General features: G+C 52.1%; 1 protein-coding gene across 1 annotated transcript in view; it reads left to right on the top strand.

Moving 5' to 3' along the window:
* LOC137345082 (bridge-like lipid transfer protein family member 2) overlaps positions 1 to 22,537 on the top strand; it is an 83,867-nt gene extending 61,330 nt beyond the window's left edge. Inside the window, exons 30-40 of the mRNA XM_068008524.1 lie at positions 18 to 173; positions 1,390 to 1,511; positions 6,250 to 6,430; positions 8,165 to 8,251; positions 12,625 to 12,735; positions 14,674 to 14,812; positions 15,200 to 15,333; positions 17,288 to 17,389; positions 19,787 to 19,921; positions 20,612 to 20,864; positions 22,306 to 22,537. Coding sequence (XP_067864625.1) covers positions 18 to 173; positions 1,390 to 1,511; positions 6,250 to 6,430; positions 8,165 to 8,251; positions 12,625 to 12,735; positions 14,674 to 14,812; positions 15,200 to 15,333; positions 17,288 to 17,389; positions 19,787 to 19,921; positions 20,612 to 20,803 — 1,359 coding nt within the window. The 3' untranslated portion in view covers positions 20,804 to 20,864; positions 22,306 to 22,537. The remainder of the gene's footprint in view (positions 1 to 17; positions 174 to 1,389; positions 1,512 to 6,249; positions 6,431 to 8,164; positions 8,252 to 12,624; positions 12,736 to 14,673; positions 14,813 to 15,199; positions 15,334 to 17,287; positions 17,390 to 19,786; positions 19,922 to 20,611; positions 20,865 to 22,305) is intronic.
* Positions 22,538 to 23,827: the final 1,290 nt, after the last annotated feature.

Below are 23,827 nucleotides of genomic sequence, written 5' to 3'. Positions count from 1 at the left end.
TTGCCCCCCATGTCCAGGAGCACAGTGAGAGGAAGCAGCGAGTGCGATTCCAGCTGGAGATCTCCAGCAATCCCGAGGACCAGCGGAACAGCATCCTGCACCTGCAGGACGCGGTGAGGAAACATGTGACACGGATCCGACAGCTCGAGAAACAAATCTACCTGATCACGAAGGTAACCGAGTCTCTCGTAGCGCCTGGTAACAGCGCCGTCCGCCAGCTCCCGCCTTACAGTCAACAAACAAGATCTTGCATTTATATAGCGCGTTTAACTTAGTAAAACATCCCAGGAGCGATTATCAAACAAAATTTGACACCGAGCCACATAAGGAGATATTAGGACAGGTGACCAAAAGCTTGGTCAAAGAGGTAGGTTTTAAGGAGGATCTTAAAGGAGGAGAGAGAGGCGGAGAGGTTTAGGGAGGGAATTCCAGAGCTTAGGGCCCAGGCAGCTGAAGGCACGGCCGCCATTGGTGGAGACATTAAAATCGGGAATGTGCAAGAGGCCAGAATTGGAGGAGCGCAGTGATCTAGGAGGGTTGTGGGGCTGGAGGAGGTTACAGAGATAGGGTTGCTGGTCAGGCTCCGGCAGAGGCTGGTCACGGGTGGTGGGGGTTGTCGTGGTTGTTTCGGTGATGTAGCGGTCGAGGATTGTGTGTCTCGGGGTGACTCAGATGCTCATGCTACCCCCCACCCTCCCTCGTGTTGCCCCCCTCCCCTCCCTCGTGTGGGGGTGGTGTCGGCAGAGGGATGAATGCTCACTAGGACCACAAGAGACAGACAGACGGGGCCTCGGTTTAACGTTTCATACGAAAGACGGCACCTCCAACAGTGCAGCACTCCCTCAGTACTGCACTGGGATTGTCAGCCTGGATTACTGGCTCAAATCTCTGGAGTGGGACTCGAGCCCACGACCTTCAGACTCGGGGAGAGTGCGACCCACTGAGCCACAGCAGACACGTGATTTAAATATTACACAACTTTTTGGGGAGACAATCTACTGGATGATGAGCAAAATACAGCGGATGCTGGAAATCTGAAATAAAAACAGAAAATGCTGGAAATACTCAGCAAGTCAGACAGCGTCTGTGGAGAAAGAAACACAGAATTAATGTTTCAGGTCGATGACCTTTCATCAGAACTGGAAGAAGTTGAAGATTAAAGAGTTTTTGAGCAAGTACCGAGCCAAGGAAAGGGGGGAGAGGAAAGAACAAAAGGGAAGATCTGTGATAGGGTGGAGGGCAGGAGTGATTAAATAACAAAGGGGATGATGGTGCAAGGCAAGGAGGGTGGGAATGGGACTGGTTAAGAAACAATAGATGGGTCTAGAGGAGCTGTAAATGGAAACATGAGTATGTACTGGACGATGATTATCGGTTGTTCTGTTGAAGTCGTTACAGGATGACGTCAGGAGCAACGCACTGTTAAAGCAGAGCCAGGACCTGCAAATACAGCTCAACCAGGAGAAGATGGATCTGCAGGCCAAGAGCGAGGAGCTGAACATCCTGATCAGGTCGGTGCAGGTCTCTCACTCCTCAACAACTAAATTGCACGGGTAATGACCCATTACATAGTACCATTACACCGACCCAGTCGTGTGCCCTGACTCTCGCACTCTTACACCGACCCAGTCGTGTGCCCTGACTCTCGCACTCTTACACCGACCCAGTCGTGTGCCCTGACTCTCGCACTCTTACACCGACCCAGTCGTGTGCCCTGACTCTCGCACTCTTACACCGACCCAGTCGTGTGCCCTGACTCTCGCACTCCTACACTGACCCAGTCGTGTGCACTGACTCTCGCGCTCTTACACCGACCCAGTCGTGTGCACTGACTCTCGCGCTCTTACACCGACCCAGTCGTGTGCGCTGACTCTCGCACTCTTACACCGACCCAGTCGTGTGCCCTGACTCTCGCACTCCTACACTGACCCAGTCGTGTGCCCTGACTCTCGCACTCCTACACTGACCCAGTCGTGTGCCCTGACTCTCGCGCTCTTACACCGACCCAGTCGTGTGCCCTGACTCTCGTGCTCTTACACCGACCCAGTCGTGTGCCCTGACTCTCGCACTCTTACACCGACCCAGTCGTGTGTACTGACTCTCGCACTCTTACACTGACCCAGTCGTGTGTACTGACTCTCGCACTCTTACACTGACCCAGTCGTGTGCCCTGACTCTCGCACTCTTACACCGACCCAGTCGTGTGCCCTGACTCTCGCACTCCTACACCGACCCAGTCATGTGTACTGACTCTTGCACTCTTACACTGACCCAGTCGTGTGTACTGACTCTTGCACTCTTACACTGACCCAGTCGTGTGTACTGACTCTCGCACTCTTACACTGACCCAGTCGTGTGCCCTGATTCTCGCACTCTTACACCGACCCAGTCGTGTGCCCTGACTCTCGCACTCCTACACCGACCCAGTCGTGTGTACTGACTCTCGCACTCCTACACCGACCCAGTCGTGTGCCCTGACTCTCGCACTCCTACACCGACCCAGTCGTGTGTACTGACTCTCGCACTCTTACACTGACCCAGTCGTGTGCCCTGACTCTCGCACTCTTACACCGACCCAGTCGTGTGTACTGACTCTCGCACTCTTACACCGACCCAGTCGTGTGTACTGACTCTCGCACTCTTACACCGACCCAGTCGTGTGCACTGACTCTCGCACTCTTACACCGACCCAGTCGTGTGCCCTGACTCTCGCACTCCTACACTGACCCAGTCGTGTGCCCTGACTTTCGCACTCCTACACTGACCCAGTCGTGTGCCCTGACTCTCGCACTCTTACACTGACCCAGTCGTGTGTACTGACTCTCGCGCTCTTACACTGACCCAGTCGTGTGCGCTGACTCTCGCACTCTTACACTGACCCAGTCGTGTGCACTGACTCTCGCACTCTTACACCGACCCAGTCGTGTGCCCTGACTCTCGCACTCTTACACCGACCCAGTCGTGTGCCCTGACTCTCGCACTCTTACACCGACCCAGTCGTGTGTACTGACTCTCGCACTCTTACACCGACCCAGTCGTGTGTACTGACTCTCGCACTCTTACACCGACCTAGTCGTGTGCCCTGACTCTCGCACTCTTACACCGACCTAGTCGTGTGTACTGACTCTCGCGCTCTTACACCGACCCAGTCGTGTGTACTGACTCTCGCACTCCTACACTGACCCAGTCGTGTGTACTGACTCTCGCACTCTTACACTGACCCAGTCGTGTGTACTGACTCTCGCGCTCTTACACCGACCCAGTCGTGTGTACTGACTCTCGCGCTCTTACACTGACCCAGTCGTGTGCGCTGACTCTCGCACTCTTACACCGACCCAGTCGTGTGTACTGACTCTCGCGCTCTTACACTGACCCAGTCGTGTGCCCTGACTCTCGCACTCTTACACCGACCCAGTCGTGTGCGCTGACTCTCGCACTCTTACACCGACCCAGTCGTGTGCGCTGACTCTCGCACTCTTACACCGACCCAGTCGTGTGTACTGACTCTCGCACTCTTACACTGACCCAGTCGTGTGTACTGACTCTCGCACTCTTACACCGACCCAGTCGTGTGTACTGACTCTCGCACTCTTACACCGACCCAGTCGTGTGTACTGACTCTCGCACTCTTACACTGACCCAGTCGTGTGCGCTGACTCTCGCACTCTTACACTGACTCCCTCACATATTGCAGTCTTGCACTTTTTTTTGGCTGCATATAGAGACACCACTACTCCTGGCCAGAATGGAGATGATTGCAAGTGACTGGGATTGATTTTACACACACAATTTGTGTTATGTAACTCTCGTCCACTCACTGCATTTTGCTGGAGAAATCACCCGGCTTTTATTGGGCGAAGTTGCTGCAGTTTCGGCCGTGAGTTCTGTTTGCTGTAGTTTGTAGAGACTCTTTTTAAATAGACTCTGTACACTGCTGTAGTGCGCTGTTTAAACAGACTCTGTTTGCTGAGTAAATAGACTGTTTGCTGCGAGTCCTGTTGTAAGTCCCGCCCCTCCCCCAACTGATTGACTGACCAGTGGTGTCAACGGACACCTCTACTCTTTCTTTGGCCCGGAAGTGATTTGCCGACTCCACCTCCTGGTTGCAGGCGGTTCTGCAGCAATGGAAAAGTTTCGATCTTTGTGTTATCCTTGTGCCTGTTTGCTCACTCAGTCTGTACAGAAAGCGAATGCACCTGGGGCTTTCAACAGAGAGCAGTGACTGGGCAGAATGGGTTTCCCGGGGGGGGCAGTGGGGGCGGATGGTGTGGGAAAATCAAGGGAGAATTAGACAGACATCGGAGAGAGTGGGTGCTTCAGATATTACCCTGATCCAGGGACCAGCCTGTCAGGGTCCTGTGTAGCACATGGAACGCACTCTGGGCACTGAGGCAAAACCCCAGGAACCATTTAAAAACCAGTTGGTTTCTGCGATGGGAGGACTTTCTGTGTAGATATAGGAACAGGAGGAGGCCATTCAGCCCCTTGAGCCTGTTCTGTCATTCAGTTAGATTGTGGCTGATCTGTATCGACTCCATTTACCCGTCTTTGCTCCATATCCCTCGATGCCCTTACCCATCAAATCAATCTCGGTCTTGAAAGCTCCAATTGACCTCCAGCGCCCACAGCCTTTTTGGGGGAAGAAGTTCCAGATTTCCACTCCACTTTGTGTGAAAAAGCGTTTCCTGATTTCACTCATGAACATAATCAATAGGAGCAGGAGTAGGCCATTCGGCCCCTCGAGCCTGCTCCGCCATTCAATCAGATCATGGCTGATCTTCGACCTCAACTCCACTTTCCCGCCCGATCCCCACATCCCTTGATTCCCCGAAAGTCCAAAAATCTATCGATCTCAGTCTTGAATATACTCAACGACTGAGCATCCACAGCCCTCTGGGGTAGAGAATTCCAAAGATTCACAACCCTCTGAGTGAAGAAATTCCTCCTCATCTCAGTCCTAAATGTCCGACCCCTTATCCTGTGACCCCTTATCTAGTTCTAGACTCTCCAGCCTGGGGAAACAATCTCTCAGCATCTACCCTGTCAAGCCCCTTCAGAATCTTATATTTTTCAATGAGATCACCGCTCATTCTTCTACACTCCAGAGAGTTTCTATTCAATCTCTCCTCATAGGACAACCCTCTCATCCCAGGAATTAATCCAGTGAACCTTCGTTGCACCGTCTCTAAGGGAAGCATATCCTTCCTTAGATAAGGAGACCAAAACTGTACACAGTACTCCAGGTGTGGTCTCACTAAAGCCCTGTACAATTGTAGTAAGACTTCCCTACTCTTGTACTCCAACCCCAGTGCAATAAAGGCCAACATGCCATTTGCTTTCCTAATTGCCTGCTGTACCTGCATGTTAACTTTCTGTGTTTCTTGTATGAGGACACCCAGATCTCTCTGAACACCAACATTTAATAGTTTCTCACCATTTAAAAAATATTCTGCTTTTCTATTCTTCCTACCAAAGTGAATAACCTCACATTTCCCCACATTATACTCCATCTGCCACCTTCTTGCCCTCTCACTTAACCTCTCTCTATCTCTTTGCAGACTCTTTGTGTCCTCCTTGCCGCTTACTTTCCCACCTAGCTTTGTATCGTCAGCAAACTTAGATACATTACACTCGGTCCCTTCATCCATGTCATTAATATAGATTGTAAATAGCTGAGGCCCAGGCACTGATCCTTGCAGTACCCCACTAGTTACAGCCTGCCAACCTGAAAATGACCCGTTTATTCCTACTCTCTGTTTTCTGTCCGTTAACCAATCCTCTATCCATGCTAATATATTACCCCCAACCACATGAGCCCTTGGGCCTAGCTCTAATTTTAAGATTGTGCCCCCTTGTTCTGGACTCACGGACTGGAGGAAATAGTTTCTCTGTATCGACCCTATCGAATCACTTTATTATTTTAAACACCTCGATTAGATCACACCTCAACCTTCTGAGCTGAGCTGAATGGGCCCCTCTCACCTGTATTTATCTAGTGACCATAAGAAATAGGAGCAGGAGTCGGCCGTACGGCCCCTCGAGCCTTGTTACAGTTTCATGAGTATTCCTGCCAAATGCCACTCTAACAAAAAAGGACTCTCCAATTTCCAAAAATGCCATTTAAATTATATATTTTTTGCTCTTTCCCCTTGCTCAGACTTTGGGTGAATATTAGCAGCCCCTCACGGGCCCCCGTTTGGCGCTTTATTCTGTTTCTCCTGTGACCCTGAGTGACCCCGTGCCTTTCAGGTGTTTTAAAGACTTCCAACTCCAGCGGGCAAACAAGTTGGAGCTCCGCAAGCAGCAAGAGGATATCAGCGTGGTGAGGCGGACCGAGATATACTTTGCACAGGCGCGCTGGAGGCTGACGGAGGAGGACGGGCAACTGGGCATTGCTGAGCTGGAGCTGCAGAGATTCCTGTACAGCAAGGTACTGGATACCAATAGGAGGTTCTGTATGTGGGGGACACACACTGATGTGTAAACAAAGTAAAAAGGTAAGGATTTTTAAGGTGACAAGGAGGCCATCGAACCAAAAAGCCCAACTCCTCCTCCTCACCCTATCCCTCAACCCCACCTACCCACCTTCTCCCATATCCCTCAACCCCACTTTCTCACCCCATCCCTCAACCCCACCTTCTCACCCCATCCCTCAACCCCACCTTCTCACCCCATCCCTCAACCCCACCTTCTCACCCCATCCCTCAACCCCACCTCCTCACCCCATCCCTCAACCCCACCTTCTCACCCCATCCCTCAACCCCACCTCCTCACCCCATCCCTCAACCCCACCTTCTCACCCCATCCCTCAACCCCACCTTCTCACCCCATCCCTCAACCCCACCTCCTCACCCCATCCCTCAACCCCACCTTCTCACCCCATCCCTCAACCCCACCTTCTCACCCCATCCCTCAACCCCACCTCCTCACCCCATCCCTCAACCCCACCTACACACCTTCTCACCCCATCCCTCAACCCCACCTTCTCCCATATCCCTCAACCCCACCTTCTCCCCCCATCCCTCAACCCCACCTACACACCTTCTCACCCCATCCCTCAACCCCACCTTCTCACCCCATCCCTCAACCCCACCTTCTCACCCCATCCCTCAACCCCACCTTCTCACCCCATCCCTCAACCCCACCTTCTCACCCCATCCCTCAACCCCACCTCCTCACCCCATCCCTCAACCCCACTTTCTCACCCCATCCCTCAACCCCACCTTCTCCCATATCCCTCAACCCCACCTTCTCACCTCATCCCTCAACCCCACCTACACACCTTCTCACCCCATCCCTCAACCCCACCTTCTCACCCCATCCCTCAACCCCATCTTCTCACCCCATCCCTCAACCCCACCTTCTCACCCCATCCCTCAACCCCACCTACACACCTTCTCCCATATCCCTCAATCCCTTCGCTCCAGAAACACATCCAGTTCTCTCCTGACCCCATTTGCACCCTCCGCTTCCATGTCCTTCCCTGGTAACTGATTCCACAACTTTGATTCCCCTTTGGGTGAAGAAGTCACTCCTGACTTTACTGACAAATCATCATTTTAAACTCAGATCCCCTGGATTTTGAACCTTTTACTACAGGGAATCAATTTCTCCGGAGTTATTCAAATCTTCGAACAAGCCACCACATTCTGCTCTTTTCTAAATTGAAAGGAAGAAAGATTTGCATTTATATAGCGCCTTTCACGTCCTCAGGACGTCCCAAAGCGCTTTACAGCCAATGAAGTACTTTTGACCTGTAGTCACTGTTGTAATGTAGGAAATATGGCAGCCAATTTGCACACAGCAAGATCCCACAAACAGCAATGAGATAAATGACCAGATAATTTGTTTTTTTTAGTGATGTTAGTTGAGGGATAAATATTGGCCGGGACACCGGGGAGAGCTCCCCCTGCTCTTCTTCGAAATAGTGGTCTTGGGATTTTTTACGTCCACCTGAGAGGGCAGACGGGGCCTCGGTTTAACGTCTCATCCGAGAGACAGATGAGGGGAGATTCCTGCACTGAGCCACTGTGGGGAGAGTGCAGGGCCGTCTCACGCACCACGGGGTGGGGAGATTGGTTTGGCTGAGTGCTGCTCGTTGGGAGAGAGACCGAGTCCGGTCGGGTTTTATTGGCCTTGGATTGAATGTTACCTCTTCCGACAGGTGAATAAATCGGACGACACGGCAGAACACCTGTTGGAGCTCGGCTCCTTCACCATGAACAACCTGCTCCCAAACTCCCTGTACAAGGTAAGCAGACCGACCTGTGCCCACACAGCACCGAACCTCCCCGTTAAATTTCATCTGCCATGTGAAATTTAACGCAGAAAAATGCGCAGTGATTCATTTCGGTAGGAAGAATGAGGAGAGGCAATATAAACTAGAGGGCACAATTCTAAAAGGGGTACAGGAATAGAGAGATCTGGGGGTATATGTGCACAAATCATTGAAGGTGGCGGGGCAGGTTGAGAAAGCGGTTGAAAAAGCATAAGGGATCCTGGGCTTTATAAATAGAGGCATAGAGTACAAAAGTATGGAAGTCATGATGAACCTTTATAAAACACTGATTCGACCACAACTGGAGTATTGTGTCCAGTTCTGGGCACCGGACTTTAGGAAAGATGTTAAGGCCTTAGAGAGGTTGCAGAAAAGATTTACTAGAACGATTCCAGGGATGAGGGACTTTAGGGAAAAACTTACTTGACCTCGTCCTCACCAATGTCCTGTCGCAAATGCATCTGTCCATGACGGTATTGGCAGGAGTGACCACCGCACAGTCCTCGTGGAGATGAAGTCCCGTCTTCGCACTGAGCACACCATCCAACATGTTGTGTGGCACTACCACCGTGCTAAATGGGACAGATTCAGAACAGATCTAGCAGCTCAAAACTGGGCATCCATGAGGTGCTGTGGGCCATCAGCAGCAGCAGAATTGTATTCCAGCACAATCTGTAACCTCATGGCCCGGCATATTCCTCACTCTACCATTACCAACAAGCCAGGGGATCAACCCTGGTTCAATGAGGAGTGTAGAAGAGCATGCCAGGAGCAGCACCAGGCATACCTAAAAATGAGGTGCCAACCTGGTGAAGCTACAACTCAGGACTACATGCATGCTAAACAGTGGAAGCAACGTGCTATAGACAGAGCTAAGCAATTCCACAACCAACGGATCAGATCAAAGCTCTGCAGTCCTGCCACATCCAGTCGTGAATGGTGGTGGACAATTAAACAACTAACGGGAGGAGGAGGCTCTGCAAACATCCCCATCCTCAATGATGGCGGAGTCCAGCACGTGAGTGCAAAAGACAAGGCTGAAGCGTTTGCAACCATCTTCAGTCAGAAGTGCCGAGTGGATGATCCATCTCGGCCTCCTCCCGATATCCCCACCATCACGGAAGCCAGTCTTCGGCCAATTCGATTCACTCCACGTGATATCAAGAAACGGCTGAGTGCACTGGATACAGCAAAGGCTATGGGCCCCGACAACATCCCAGCTGTAGTGCTGAAGACTTGTGCTCCAGAACTAGCTGCGCCTCTAGCCAAACTGTTCCAGTACAGCTACAACACTGGCATCTACCCGACAATGTGGAAAATTGCCCAGGTATGTCCTGTCCACAAAAAGCAGGACAAATCCAATCCGGCCAATTACCGCCCCATCAGTCTACTCTCAATCATCAGCAAAGTGATAGAAGGTGTCGTCGACAGTGCTATCAAGCGGCACTTACTCACCAATAACCTGCTCACCGATGCTCAGTTTGGGTTCCGCCAGGACCACTCGGCTCTAGACCTCATTACAGCCTTGGTCCAAACATGGACAAAAGAGCTGAATTCCAGAGGTGAGGTGAGAGTGACTGCCCTTGACATCAAGGCAGCATTTGACCGAGTGTGGCACCATGGAGCCCTAGTAAAATTGAAGTCAATGGAAATCAGGGGGAAAACTCTCCAGTGGCTGGAGTCATACCTAGCACAAAGGAAGATGGTGGTGGTTTTTGGAGGCCAATCATCTCAGCCCCAGGACATTGCTGCAGGGGTTCCTCAGGGCAGTGTCCTGGGCCCAACCATCTTCAGCTGCTTCATCAATGACCTTCCCTCCATCATAAGGTCAGAAATGGGGATGTTCGCTGATGACTGCACAGTGTTCAGTTCCATTCGCAACCCCTCAAATAATGAAGCAGTCCGAGCCCGCATGCAGCAAGACCTGGACAACATCCAGGCTTGGGCTCATAAGTGGCAAGTAACATTCGCGCCAGATAAGTGCCAGGCAATGACCATCTCCAACAAGAGAGAGTCTAACCACCTCCCCTTGACATTCAACGGCATTACCATCACCGAATCCCCCACCATCAACATCCTGGGGGTCACCATTGACCAGAAACTTAACTGGACCAGCCATATAAATACTGTGGCTATGAGAGCAGGTCAGAGGCTGGGTATTCTGCGGCGAGTGACTCACCTCCTGACTCCCCAAAGCCTTTCCACCATCTACAAGGCACAAGTCAGGAGTGTGATGGAATACTCTCCACTTGCTTGGATGAGTGCAGCTCCAACAACACTCAAGAAGCTCGACACCATCCAAGATACAGCAGTCCGCTTGATTGGCACCCCATCCACCACCCTAAACATTCACTCCCTTCACCACCGGTGCACTGTGGCTGCAGTGTGTACCATCCACAGGATGCACTGCAGCAACTTGCCAAGGCTTCTTCGACAGCACCTCCCAAACCCGCGACCTCTACCACCTAGAAGGACAAGAGCAGCAGGCACATGGGAACAACACCACCTGCACGTTCCCCTCCAAGTCACACACCATCCCGACTTGGAAATATATCGCCGTTCCTTCATTGTCGCTGGGTCAAAATCCTGGAACTCCCTTCCTAACGGCACTGTGGGAGAACCTTCACCACACGGACTGCAGCGGTTCAAGAAGGCGGCTCACCACCACCTTCTCGAAGGCAATTAGGGATGGGCAGTAAATGCCAGCCTCGCCAGCGACGCCTACATCCCATGAACGAATAAAAAAAAAGTTACGTGGATAGACTGGAGAAGCTGGGGTTGTTCTCCTTGGAACAGAGATGGTTGCGAGGAGATTTGATCGAGGTATTCAAAATCATGAAGGGTCTAGACAGAGTAGATAGAGAGAAACTGTTCCCATTGGCGGAAGGGTCAAGAATCAGAGGACATAGATTTAAGGTGATTGGCAAAAGAACCAAAGGTTATATGAGGAAAAACTTTTTCGCACAGCGAGTGGTTAGGATCTGGAATGCACTGCCCGAGGGGGTGGTGGAGGCAGATTCAATCATGGCCTTCAAAAGGGAACCGGATAATGACTTGAAAGGAAGAAACTTGCAGGGCTCCTGGGATAGGCCGGGAGTGGGACTAGCTGGATTGCTCTTGCATAGAGCCAGCACGGACTGGAAGGGCTGAATTGCCTCCTTCAGTGATGTTGCCTTTCTATGATTCTATCCCATCTCCTGGAACATCACAGAATGTTTCACCTACAATGAATTACTTGGAATTGCCGTTACTGCTATTATTCAGGGTGATGCGGAGGGAGGAGGGACAGTGCAGATTCCTCCAAGCGTAGCTCATGTCCCTTACGATCTGGAGTGCGCTTCGCCACCCAGTATATAGTTTAAACTATATCCCTCGAGTATAGAAGATTAAGGGGTGATCTAATTGACTGTGTTTAAGATGATTAAAGGATTTGATAGGGTAGATAGAGAGAAACTATTTCCTCTGGTGGGGGAGTCCAGAACAAGGGGGCAGAACCTTAAAATTAGAGCCAGGCCGTTCAGGGGTGATGTCAGGAAGCACTTCTTCACACAAAGGGGAGTGGAAATCTGGAACTCTCTTTCTCGCCACCCCCCCCTCCCCCAATCCAAAAGACGGCACCTCCGACAGTGCAGCATTCCCTCAGTGCTGCACTGGGTGTGTCGGCCTAGATTATAGGCTCATGTAAAACTGTATCTGCTGAGAATCTGTAACTAATAACTTAAAAATGCTGGAAATATACAACATTAGAGGGGCCCCTCCATCACCCAAAGTGATAGGCTCCCTCTCCGGGGGCCGGCCAGCTAGTAATTCTGGCATTTTCTGTTTTCATTTCAATCTATAAGTGACTGCTAACAGTGACGGTGAACAGATTGTGATACGTCAGGGAACTGAGTGGACCTGTCCTGTGTGTTACTGAGCATCAAGGCCTGGGCTCAGCCTGTCCAGAGTTAACTGACCTTAGCCGGTGGGAACAGGAGTACTTCGATCCCCTGGGTCAGGGAGGGGAAATCAGTCCACTCCTGATCACTATTCATTGAGCTCCGCTGGGCATTTTGTGTTTGTATTTGTGTGCCTGTGTGTGCCTGTCTGCATCTGTATGTTTACATGTCTGGTGTGTGTGCGTGTGCGCGCCTGCCTGTATATTTACCTGTGTACACCGCACGCACATGTGTGCACTTCATTAGCTTGTTACTTTCTCTGTGTCCTCGGCTCGTCAGTTAATCTCTCATTGGCCGTTCCGCAGTGCGTACCCTGAGATACGGGGTGTTGAAGGTGAACTTGCGATGGAGCGCACCGTCAGACTCCTCTCCCTCTTTACTCAGGTTTGACGTTTGGGTTTTATACAGGTGGTCCTGAGGCCGCAGAGCCCCTCGCAGTCTGCCCGACAGCTCGCCCTGCGCATCTTCAGCAAAGTCCGGCCACCAGTGGGTGGGATCTCAGTGAAAGAACACTTTGAGGTAAGGCTTGAACCAATCACTGAAGTGTTTTTATTTCAGTCAAGTGAGTGCTGAGAGCCAATCACGATCTGTAATCCCGGCCTCAAGGAAACTTTCAGAATTGCAGAGAGTAAGAAAACAACAGGCCACACGCCATGTACACACCGTGCACACCATGCACACGCCGCGCGCACACCCAGTGCACACCCCACGTACACCCAGTGCACACCCCACGTACACCCCGCGCACACCCCATGTACACACCCCCTGTAAACACCAACCTATCATCAGAACATAAGAAAACTGAAGAATGGGAAACTGCCATTAACTCGATGAAACTCCTAATGCTCCCACTGTCCCAAGTCAAAATCCAGCTCAACTTTCAACATCCCGAATGATTTTGCTTTAGCTACTCCCCCTCAGCTCCCCTCCCCCCACCTCCCTCTCCCTCCCCCTCCCAACCCCCTCCTCACCCACCTCCCCCTCCCCAGGGCAGATTATCCCTGACACTGATCACTTTGAGTAAAGTAGCTCCCGCTATCTATCACGCCCGTTCGATCTCCTCCGGGAAAGTTCTGTATAAATATTCCCTGTTCCCAAAAGGGAATCGAGCGAAGCTCCAGAATGTTCATCCACCCTCCCATCTCCATTATTAAACCTGCCCAGCTGCTCGCAGACAGCATTCCTGCCCCTAACAGCCGAGGATCGCTATCCCTGGGATACGTTTGGTAGTTTCCCCTTAACAGCCAGTGTAAACAGATATTTATCCAGTTCCTTTTTGAACGAGTAAAGTGGCTTATCCTCAGCTCCTTTCCCTGGGACTGTTCTGTATTAACGTAGTAAAACGTCCCAAGGCGCTTCACAGGAACGATTATCAAACAATATTTGACACCGAGTCACATAAGGAGGCGTTAAAACAGGAAAGCTTGGTCAAAGAGGTAGGTTTTAAGGAGCGTCTTGAAGGAGGAGAGAGAAGTGGAGAGACAGAGGGGTTTAGGGAGGGAATTCCAGAGCTTAGGGCCCAGGCAGCTGAAGGCACGGCCGCCAATGGTGGAGCGATTAAAATCGGGGATGCGCAAGAGGCCAGAATTGCAGGGGCGCAGAGATCTCGGAGGGTTGTAGGGGCTGGAGGAGGTTACAGAGATAGGGAGGGGCGAGGCCATGGAGGGATTTGAACACGAGGATGAGAATTTTAAAATCGAGGCGTTCCCGGACCGGGAGCCGATGTAGGTCAGTGAGCACAGGGGGTGATGGGTGAACGGGACTTGGTGCGAGTTAGGATACGGGCAGCATTCTAAATCCCGCCGGACATGGATAAATTCACGGGATCTATCTGCCCCAACAAATCACTCATCTTTACCTGGAGTCCAGGAGGAGAAAGTATGAGGGATCAGGAGGCAAGTTAGTGCAAGTCGGCTGCTGCTGAAACCCTCATCCGTGCCTTTGTCACCTCCAGACTTGACTATTCCAATGCTCTCCTGGCCGGTCTCCCATCTTCCACCCTCCATAAACTTCAACTCATCCAAAACTGCTGCCCGTATCCTAACTCGCACCAAGTCCCGTTCACCCATCACCCCCTGTGCTCGCTGACCTACATCGGCTCCCGGTCCAGGAACGCCTCGATTTAAAAATTCTCATCCTTGTGATCAAATCCTTTGGGTTTTTAGAGGCCTGTGGATTGTAGGAGGGGGGGAGGGTGAGGAGACCCACGGTTTCGAGGTCCTGGATAAGGATGAGTTTGAGTAGCCAGGGTGCGATGAGTCTCTGTTTGACACAGTCCGGATGTGAGGGAGGAGAAGTATGTTTGAAGATGAGGAGGATCCAGATGAGGAAGTGCGGGGGGACTCCGAGAGGGAGAGAATCTTCGCGAGTGGCTGGTGGGACAAAGCGGGACGCGGCCAGTGTCGGGACGAGGGTCTGTGTTCACACTGAGGAGCAATGTTTGAATCCTGGTTTCAGGTGAATGTCGTTCCGCTGACCATTCAACTCACCTACCAGTTCTTCAAGAGGATGATGGGATTTTTCTTTCCCGGGCGAAATGTTGAAGAGGATGAAACGGGAGCAGATGAAGAGGATAAATCCAAGCTGGTGACAACAGGTGAAGGCAGCGAGAGATCGGTGAATTCACTGCCTCGCGCCCGGGGCCGTGCGGCGTAGCGCCCGGGGCCGTGCGGCGTCAGGGCCGGGGCCGTGCGGCGTCAGGGCCGGGGCCGTGCGGCGTCGCGCCCGGGGCCGTGCGGCGTCGCGCCCGGGGCCGTGCGGCGTCGGGGCCGGGGCCGTGCGGCGTCTGGCAACCTTTGAACAGGACCTCACTGTACAGAAGCCAGTATGCATGGTGCAGTGTGTGTCTATATTTGTGTTGGTGTGGGGGGTGTGTGTGTGTGTAAGTGTGTGTGTGTAAGTGTGTGTGTGTGTGTGTGTGTGTGAGTGGTTGTGTAAGTGTGTTGGTGAGCACTGACGCTGTTTTTACACACCACCCGTGCAGGCATTGCAGTCAGTGTGAAGTCTCGCCAGCTGATTACGCCCGAGGACTCCGTTACCTTGGGAACAGGGAAAGGAGGTTCCGCAGGATTAAACCGAACATCTGGAGTGAGGAGATCGTTCAGGAAACTTCCGGAGGTAGGTCAGCTCCAGCTGTGAGTAATCGGAGAGGGCCGTGTTTGTCCCGCCCGATCTTCCCCCACCCTCTTCTCCCCACCCCTCCCTGGACTCTGCCTGGGGGACGTTCCCATGAGCACCAGCCTCCCTCCCTCCTCTTCCTCAACCCAAGTGGCCCTTTTTTCGTGCGTGAGCCTCAGTACCGAGGGGGCGAGAATCCCCAGTTCTGCCCCCACACAGCATCCGGGAGCGGTAACTCAGTGGGCCGTTCCCTCGCCTTGGAGTCAGAAGGTTGTGGGTTCGAGCCCCACTCCAGAGACTTGAGCCCCATAATCCAGGCTGACACTCCCAGTGCAGTACTGAGGGAGTGCTGCACTGTCAGAGGTGCCGCCTTTTGGATGAGATTTTAAACCGAGGCCCCGTCTGCCCTCTCAGGTGGATGTAAAAGATCCCACGGCCACTATTTCGAAGAAGAGCAGGGGGGAGTTCTCCCCGGTGTCCTGGGGCCAATATTTATCCCTCAACCAACATCACTAAAAACAGATTATCTGGTCATTATCACATCGCTGTTTGTGGGATCTTGCTGTGCGCAAATTGGCTACCGAGTTTCCTACATTACAACAGTGACTACACTTCAAAAAGTACTTCATTGGCTGTAAAGCGCTTTGGCACGTCCTGAGGTGGTGAAAGGTGCTATATAAATGCAAGATCTTTCTTTCAGGAGAGGGTGCCCGCCAGAGGGATGGGCGGAAAATGTGCCAATGGATGGCAGCTTGGGGCTGGGTGTCCCACTGGCTCTAAATCTCTCCGCCCGCAGACTGGCAAACAGGCAGATAAATTCCCCTCCAACTCATCCAAAACTCTGCTGCCCGTATCCTGACTCGCACCGAGTCCCGTTCACCCATCACCCCCTGCGCTCGCTGACCTACATTGGCTCCCGGTCCGGGAACGCCTCGATATAAAAATTCTCATCCTTGTTTTCAAATCCCTCCATGGCCTCGACCCTCCCTATCCCTGTAACCTCCTCCAGCCCTACAACCCTCCAAGATCTCGGCGCTCCTCCAATTCTGGCCTCTTGCGCATCCCCGATTTTAATCGCTCCACCATTGGCGGCCGTGCCTTCAGCTGTCTGGGCCCTAAGCTCTGGAATTCCCTCCCTAAACCTCTCCCCCTCTCTCTCTCCTCCTTTAAGACGCTCCTTAAAATCTATCTCTTTGACCAAACTTTCCTGTCCTAATATCTCCTCATGTGACTCGGTGTCAAATTTTGTTTGATAATCGCTCCTGTGAAGCGCCTTGAGACGTTTTACTACGTTAAAGGCGCTATATAAATGGGAGTTTTTGTTGAAGACTGATCCCAGATGGCAATAATTTCCGGGGTCTTCCCAGCCTGGAGAACCCTTGGCTCCTCCCAGTGTCCAGGTCTGTGGGTGCGAAGGGAGTTTGAGGTCGAGGCAATTCCTTCTCCCACCCCCACCGTGGGCCGTGTTTGGGGAAACGGGGCGGGGCCTCAGCATTCCCGGGTCCTGTCAGAACTCCCACCACCCTTGAGCCTCCCGAGACCCACTCGTACCCCGGGGATCGCCAATGGGGTGGGGCCATTCAGCCCCTTGATCATGGGGATATTCGACAGTGGAGGCCGATCGCTTCCTAGCCCAATCCTGTCCGCACATCAGGCCAGGGGGCAGTAGGTGGTGACCGGGGGCACTGAGAGTAACTGTAGCGGATCCACTGCTGCCCGCCTGAGATCAGGTAAACTCGGCAGGGACTGGGGATGGAACCAGGGCCCTGGCTGCTCTGTAACAGCCTGGAGCAAGAAACCTCCCCTCGAGCCAGTTTATCAGCCTTTTTGCTGGGTTAAAGATGGATTTCCCTTGGTGGCCACCCTCTCCTCTCCTCTCCTCTCGGGTCCGGTCCGGAGCAGAATCCTCTAATCGTTCACACAGTGCCCGTACTTCGTCCTTTCTCACCCGCAGTATCCCGTGGATGACATCGATAAGATGAAGGAGCGAGCCGCGATGAACAACTCCTTCATCTACGTGAAGATTCCGCAGGTTCCTCTCTGCGTCAGCTACAAGGTACGAGGGTTTTGGAAAAAGCAGTGGCTGTAGATTAAGCTAAAAACTGTTTGATGTTGTCACAGCCTGGGGGAGAGACAGGAGCCTGTGAGGGACATTAATCCCACCCACACTGAACAGATGAAGTGCCTGTGTGAGCGTCACTCTCTCTCACTGTATCTAATCCACACTGTACCTGCCCTGGGAGTGTTTGATGGGACAGTGTAGAGGGAGCTTTACTCTGTATCTAACCCTGTACCTGCCCTGGGAGTGTTTGATGGGACAGTGTAGAGGGAGCTTTACTCTGTATCTAACCCTGTACCTGCCCTGGGAGTGTTTGATGGGACAGTGTAGAGGGAGCTTTACTCTGTATCTAACCCGTGCTGTACCTGCCCTGGGAGTGTTTGATGGGACAGTGTAGAGGGAGCTTTACTCTGTATCTAACCCGTGCTGTACCTGCCCTGGGAGTGTTTGATGGGACAGTGTAGAGGGAGCTTTACTCTGTATCTAACCCTGTACCTGCCCTGGGAGTGTTTGATGGGACAGTGTAGAGGGAGCTTTACTCTGTATCTAACCCTGTACCTGCCCTGGGAGTGTTTGATGGGACAGTGTAGAGGGAGCTTTACTCTGTATCTAACCCGTGCTGTACCTGCCCTGGGAGTGTTTGATGGGACAGCGTAGAGGGAGCTTTACTCTGTATCTAACCCGTGCTGTACCTGCCCTGGGAGTGTTTGATGGGACAGTGTAGAGGGAGCTTTACTCTGTATCTAACCCTGTACCTGCCCTGGGAGTGTTTGATGGGACAGTGTAGAGGGAGCTTTACTCTGTATCTAACCCTGTACCTGCCCTGGGAGTGTTTGATGGGACAGTGTAGAGGGAGCTTTACTCTGTATCTAACCCGTGCTGTACCTGCCCTGGGAGTGTTTGATGGGACAGTGTAGAGGGAGCTTTACTCTGTATCTAACCCGTGCTGTACCTGCCCTGGGAGTGTTTGATGGGACAGTGTAGAGGGAGCTTTACTCTGTATCTAACCCTGTACCTGCCCCGGGAGTGTTTGATGGGACAGTGTTTAGGGAGCTTTACTCTGTATCTAACCCGTGCTGTACCTGCCCCGGGAGTGTTTGATGGGACAGTGTAGAGGGAGCTTTACTCTGTATCTAACCCATGCTGTACCTGCCCTGGGAGTGTTTGACGGGACGGTGTCGCGGGGGCCCGTTTGACGGGACGGTGTCGCGGGGGCCCGTTTGACGGGACGGTGTCGCGGGGGCCCGTTTGACGGGACGGTGTCGCGGGGGCCCGTTTGACGGGACGGTGTCGCGGGGGCCCGTTTGACGGGACGGTGTCGCGGGGGCCCGTTTGACGGGACGGTGTCGCGGGGGCCCGTTTGACGGGACGGTGTCGCGGGGGCCCGTTTGACGGGACGGTGTCGCGGGGGCCCGTTTGACGGGACGGTGTCGCGGGGGCCCGTTTGACGGGACGGTGTCGCGGGGGCCCGTTTGACGGGACGGTGTCGCGGGGGCCCGTTTGACGGGACGGTGTCGCGGGGGCCCGTTTGACGGGACGGTGTCGCGGGGGCCCGTTTGACGGGACGGTGTCGCGGGGGCCCGTTTGACGGGACGGTGTCGCGGGGGCCCGTTTGACGGGACGGTGTCGCGGGGGGCCGTTTGACGGGACGGTGTCGCGGGGGGGCGTTTGACGGGACGGTGTCGCGGGGGGGGCGTTTGACGGGACGGTGTCGCGGGGGGCGTTTGACGGGACGGTGTCGCGGGGGCGTTTGACGGGACGGTGTCGCGGGGGCGTTTGACGGGACGGTGTCGAGGGGGGGCGTTTGATAATGATCTAGTTGCACCAAATGGAAACGAGTTCCATTCTCCAGCCTGGCCTCCTTCTCCTGATTCTCCTTCCCGAGTAACTTATTCCCAAATCAGATGGGTGGAAAAGTTGCCCTGATTTCCCTCTTACCCTGAACTTTTAACCTGTGGTTGTGGAGATTTGATCCTTTCACCACGAGGACCAGTTTTGTCAATTCCTTTCACAATATTGAAATCTTCAATTAAGTCTCTTTGTTTCCAAAAGAAAATAATTCCACAGGAAGATAGGAATTGCTCGACAAAAAAAAGACCAAGGCCAATTAGTTCACCATCTACCGTCCTGGTCGTCCCACGATACAACGATATTGGGGTTCTTGTCTTCCTCCTTCCTGAACCTCCGCCCCCCGGGATCAGGACCTCTGGTTTATGGTGACTGAAGATGTGAAATTCTGTGGAGGATTTTCTGTTGTTTTGGGTTTCGCTTTCCACTGTCAGTGGCCTTGTGGGCAACCGGAATTCCCAATCCCAGGAATTCTCGAGGTTGTGATTTCTCCACCGAACCGCGGATTCTGTGCCCTGGAATCTCCTGAATCTGTTTTTATTTCAGGGCGAGAAGAACATCGAGGACTGGAAGGATTTCAATCTGGTTTTGCCATGCCTGGAATACCACAACAACACCTGGACCTGGCTGGACTTCGCCATGGCCGTCAAGAGGGACAGTCGCAAGGCTCTGCTCGCTCAGGTAATCTCCCGGGGACCCACCAGGTCTCTCCCGAGTTATCCCTTTCCTGCTCGTCAGAGGAGTGGGGCAGTTCAACTCTGAGACATCCCCGTCAGCTCCCTCAATCCCATCATAGATTTTTGGACTCGAGGGGAGTCAAGGGATATGGGGCTCGGGCGGGAAAGTGGAGTTGAGGTCGAAGATCAGCCGTGATCTGATTGAACGGCGGAGCAGGCTCGAGGGGCCGAGTGGCCTCCTCCTGCTCCTATTTCTTATGTTCATATGTTCCCATTCCAACTCCGACATCCCCGTCAGCTCCCTCAATCCCAATCCGACTCGGAGACATCCCCGTCAGCCCCTTCAATCCCATTCCCATTCCGACTGATAACTAGCTGTCGGTCCTGTTCTGTGGTTGAGTGTCGAGGAAGGGTTTACTCAGACAGTTTCCCTCCTGCCCCTATGCCCAGACAATCCCGTCACAATGAGCCAATTAGCTCCCTCCATGGCTCATCCCTTCCCCCGTCACCGCCCCCCCAGCCCGCCTGGTGACTTGACACTGACCTTGATCAGTGCTGAGCTTGTACGAGCCTATCTGGGTAACTGAGGTGTTTTAAACTGGGAATTAATCTGCCTTGGATAATTGCAATTATAAAACTCCAAGCCACCTGTTAAAGTGTTTCCCTTTCCCCCCCCCCCGTTCCCCCTGCACAGGTAATAAAGGAGAAACTCCGTCTGAAGCCGGCCTCCGGATTGGAGACGAGGGGCAGGACCGCAGAGCCTAAAACGGACGGAAGTCTCCAACAGCAAGAGGAGGATGAGAAAGCGCGTCTACTGATCGGCTCAAAGCTGAGCTCCAGCGATAAAACCTCAAACAAAAAGTCACTCTTTGGGAAGCGGAAGTGAGGACGGAGATCGGTGGCTTGTTCCTCGCACTCTACGTACAAACTCTTCCAGTGATAACACGGTGGGTTGGGGGGGGGGGGGCGGGGGGCGGTGGGAGACATAGTGTCGGATATTACACGGCCGTTCTCCCCCCACAGACCCGATTATAACCCTAGGCACTTTCAGCTGCTGTAAAATTGTGTAAAAAAAAAGTTATAAAAAAAAAAGCTTAAAAAATAAACTGTGATGTAATTAATATTCACACTAAAAGTTGCACTGTTTTTGTAGTAACTGTAAAATTTGTAATTTACTGATTTTTCTGCCTTTAAACTGTAATCGTGATTTTAAAAGAGAATTGACCATCGAAAACAGTTCTTCCCAGTTTACCAAAAAGAAAGTTTCAGAAACTTTAGCCAAATCTTATGAAACACGTTCAGCAGCGGCTTTGTGCTGGTCTCTATTTATGGATGGTCCCTGTTTATGGATGTGCCTATTTATGGATGGTCCCTGGGTGATGGAGGTTTGTGCTGGTCCCTATTTATGGATGGTCCCTATTTATGGATGGTCCCCTGAAACCTTCCCGACCTACAGCTCCCGCACTTCAAACGCAGGGAGTGCTTCAGGTCGTGCGCTGGGGAAACGCGGATGCTGTTGAGATATGTGGTGGGCCATGGCGTGTTTCCTTTTAACTTATCTGATTCGGTGTTCCGTTTTTTCCTGTCTGGGGACGTTAACTAGAATACAACGCAGCTCCCTCAACCTCCAGCCCCACTCCTGAGGGGAGAAAATGAGCTGAACTCCAGGCCCCGTCCTCACTAAAACTATTTCTTTTAGATGTAGAAACCCCCAGAATCAAAGCAGCAATCGCCAGGAATATGTGCAACAGAATCGGTGTCTGTTAATTCAGTGTTTCTGCATTTAACTCTTGAAGCAGTCTGTGAAAAATCTTGGCGGGGGGGGGGGGAGCTTTTGAGCTTATTTAACACTGGGATAGACAGCTTTCGCTTGGTGACATTTTACTTAAGAGTGGGGGGGGTAAAGAGCATTTAAAAATGTTTCGCTCCCCCTCTTCAGGGTCTCCTCCTGGTCAGGTTCGCAGGGAAACCTGTGGACTGCTAATTAGGGAGCGTTCCCTTAACTTAAATAGTGAAGTTACCACTCAGCTTCTTGTGGCGGATTCTCTGGCCCGCTGACCAGAGCTGCGGTTTAGAGCGTAAACTCACACTGGAATCCCTGGCCTCTGACACCCTTCCACTCCTCTCTCTAGGTTTCAGCTGAAATCGCAGAGTTGAGGCTGGCCGTGCGTGTTCGGGATCTGCTCGAGGGGCCCCCACGTTACCTTTGTTGGGTGTAATCAACGTGTTGCTTTTTAAGAATTATTGATTTTTTTTTAAAAGCAGGTGCTGCTGTCACTCACAGTTTCCACTGTGATGGTTCATGGACTTAAATTTGGTGTGTAAAAAAACTTGGAAAATCAAGAAATAAAGTTGTTTTGTAACAATTTGTGTGCGTTTCCCATTCAGACTCAAGTTGGCCGAGACTCCTCTCCATCAGTTTCTTCTGGTAGAAAGAACTTCCATTTCTACAGCGCCTTACGAACCTCAGGACGTCCCAGAGCTTTACAGCCGATGAAGTACATTTTTGAAGTGTAGTCACCGTTGTAATGTAGGAAACGCGGCAGCCAATTTGCGCACAGCAAGATCCCGCAAACAGCAATCCCACCACTTATAACGGGCGCATTTGTACAAACGCAACTCGCCCATTACACACGCTGGCCGGTATAACACTGTCACTCATCAGTTTTTAGTGATGTTGGTTGAGGGATAAATATTGGCCAGGACATTGGGGAGAACTCCCCTGCGTTCCTTGAATAGCAGCCACAGGGTCTTTTACGTCCACCTGAGAGGAGAGACAGGGACCTTGGAAAAGCAGAATAATTCAAAATCTACCTTAGAGTATGCATGCTGTTAACAAGACGACATAGGGGTGCAATGTATGCAAACCACACCTGGAGTACTGCGTACAGTTTTGGTCTCCTTATCTAAGGAAGGATATACTTGCCTTAAAGGCGGTGCAGTGAAGGTTCACCAGATTGATTCCTGGGATGAGAGGGTTGTCCTATGAGGAGAGATTGAGTAGAATTGGGCCAATACTCTCTGGAGTTTAGAAGAATGAGAGGAGATCTCATTGAAACATAAAAGATTCTGAGAGGCTGTTTCCCTTGGCTGGAGAGTCTAGAACCAGGGGTGATAGTCCTAAATGGCCACCTCCTTATCCTGAGACCAACACTGAGGAAAAGTTTCTTCACTCAGAGGGTTGTGTGAATCTTTGGAATTCTGGGGGCTGTGGATACTCAGTTGTTGAGTATATTCGAGGCTGAGATCGATGGATATTTGGACACTATGGGGATAGGGTGGGAAAATGGAGTTGAGGTAGAAGATCAGCCATTGAATGACGGAGCAGGCTTGAGAGGCCGTATGGCCTCGTACTCCTATTTCTTATGTCCTTAAACGCGCTGGTTGTTCGGGAGTGGATGGAGTGTGAATGTGTATGCACACGTGTTATTTTGGAAAGCTTGGAGTACAGGTATAGGTTATCAGGAAGAGGTTGCAGTACAGTCCCCACCACAGGCGCATTTGTACAAACGCAATTCACCCATCATACACGATGGCCGGTAAAACACCGTCACTCATCAGTCAGCGTCCACAGCTCCCTGAACAAACCCGCTGACAGCCAGACCCTGGACCTGCCCAAGGACCCCGGGCTCCGCAGCACCAACCTAACGAAAGTGATCAGGTAACGTGCCAGCTACTGAATTGTTTGGCTGTCGATCCTGGGGCCAAGACAACCTGTTGTTCACAACCCTGAAAAGTTGTCTAAGAGTATAATACGAATGTTGATCAAGACTGTGAGGTCCGAACTAGAGTAAACACAGCTGGTTCTGCCCGAAATAAACGGGGCGCTTTAAGATGCTGTAACTGACATGAAATTGACATTAATGTAAATAGTTATTGCTTTTTGGCCAATGTAAGTGACTGCCCGTAT

Source organism: Heptranchias perlo, chromosome 28, assembly GCF_035084215.1.
Source record: "Heptranchias perlo isolate sHepPer1 chromosome 28, sHepPer1.hap1, whole genome shotgun sequence".
Classification (NCBI taxonomy): domain Eukaryota; kingdom Metazoa; phylum Chordata; class Chondrichthyes; order Hexanchiformes; family Hexanchidae; genus Heptranchias; species Heptranchias perlo.
The sequence above is the reverse complement of the archived record's forward strand: the minus strand, read 5'-3'. Positions and strand labels throughout refer to the sequence as shown.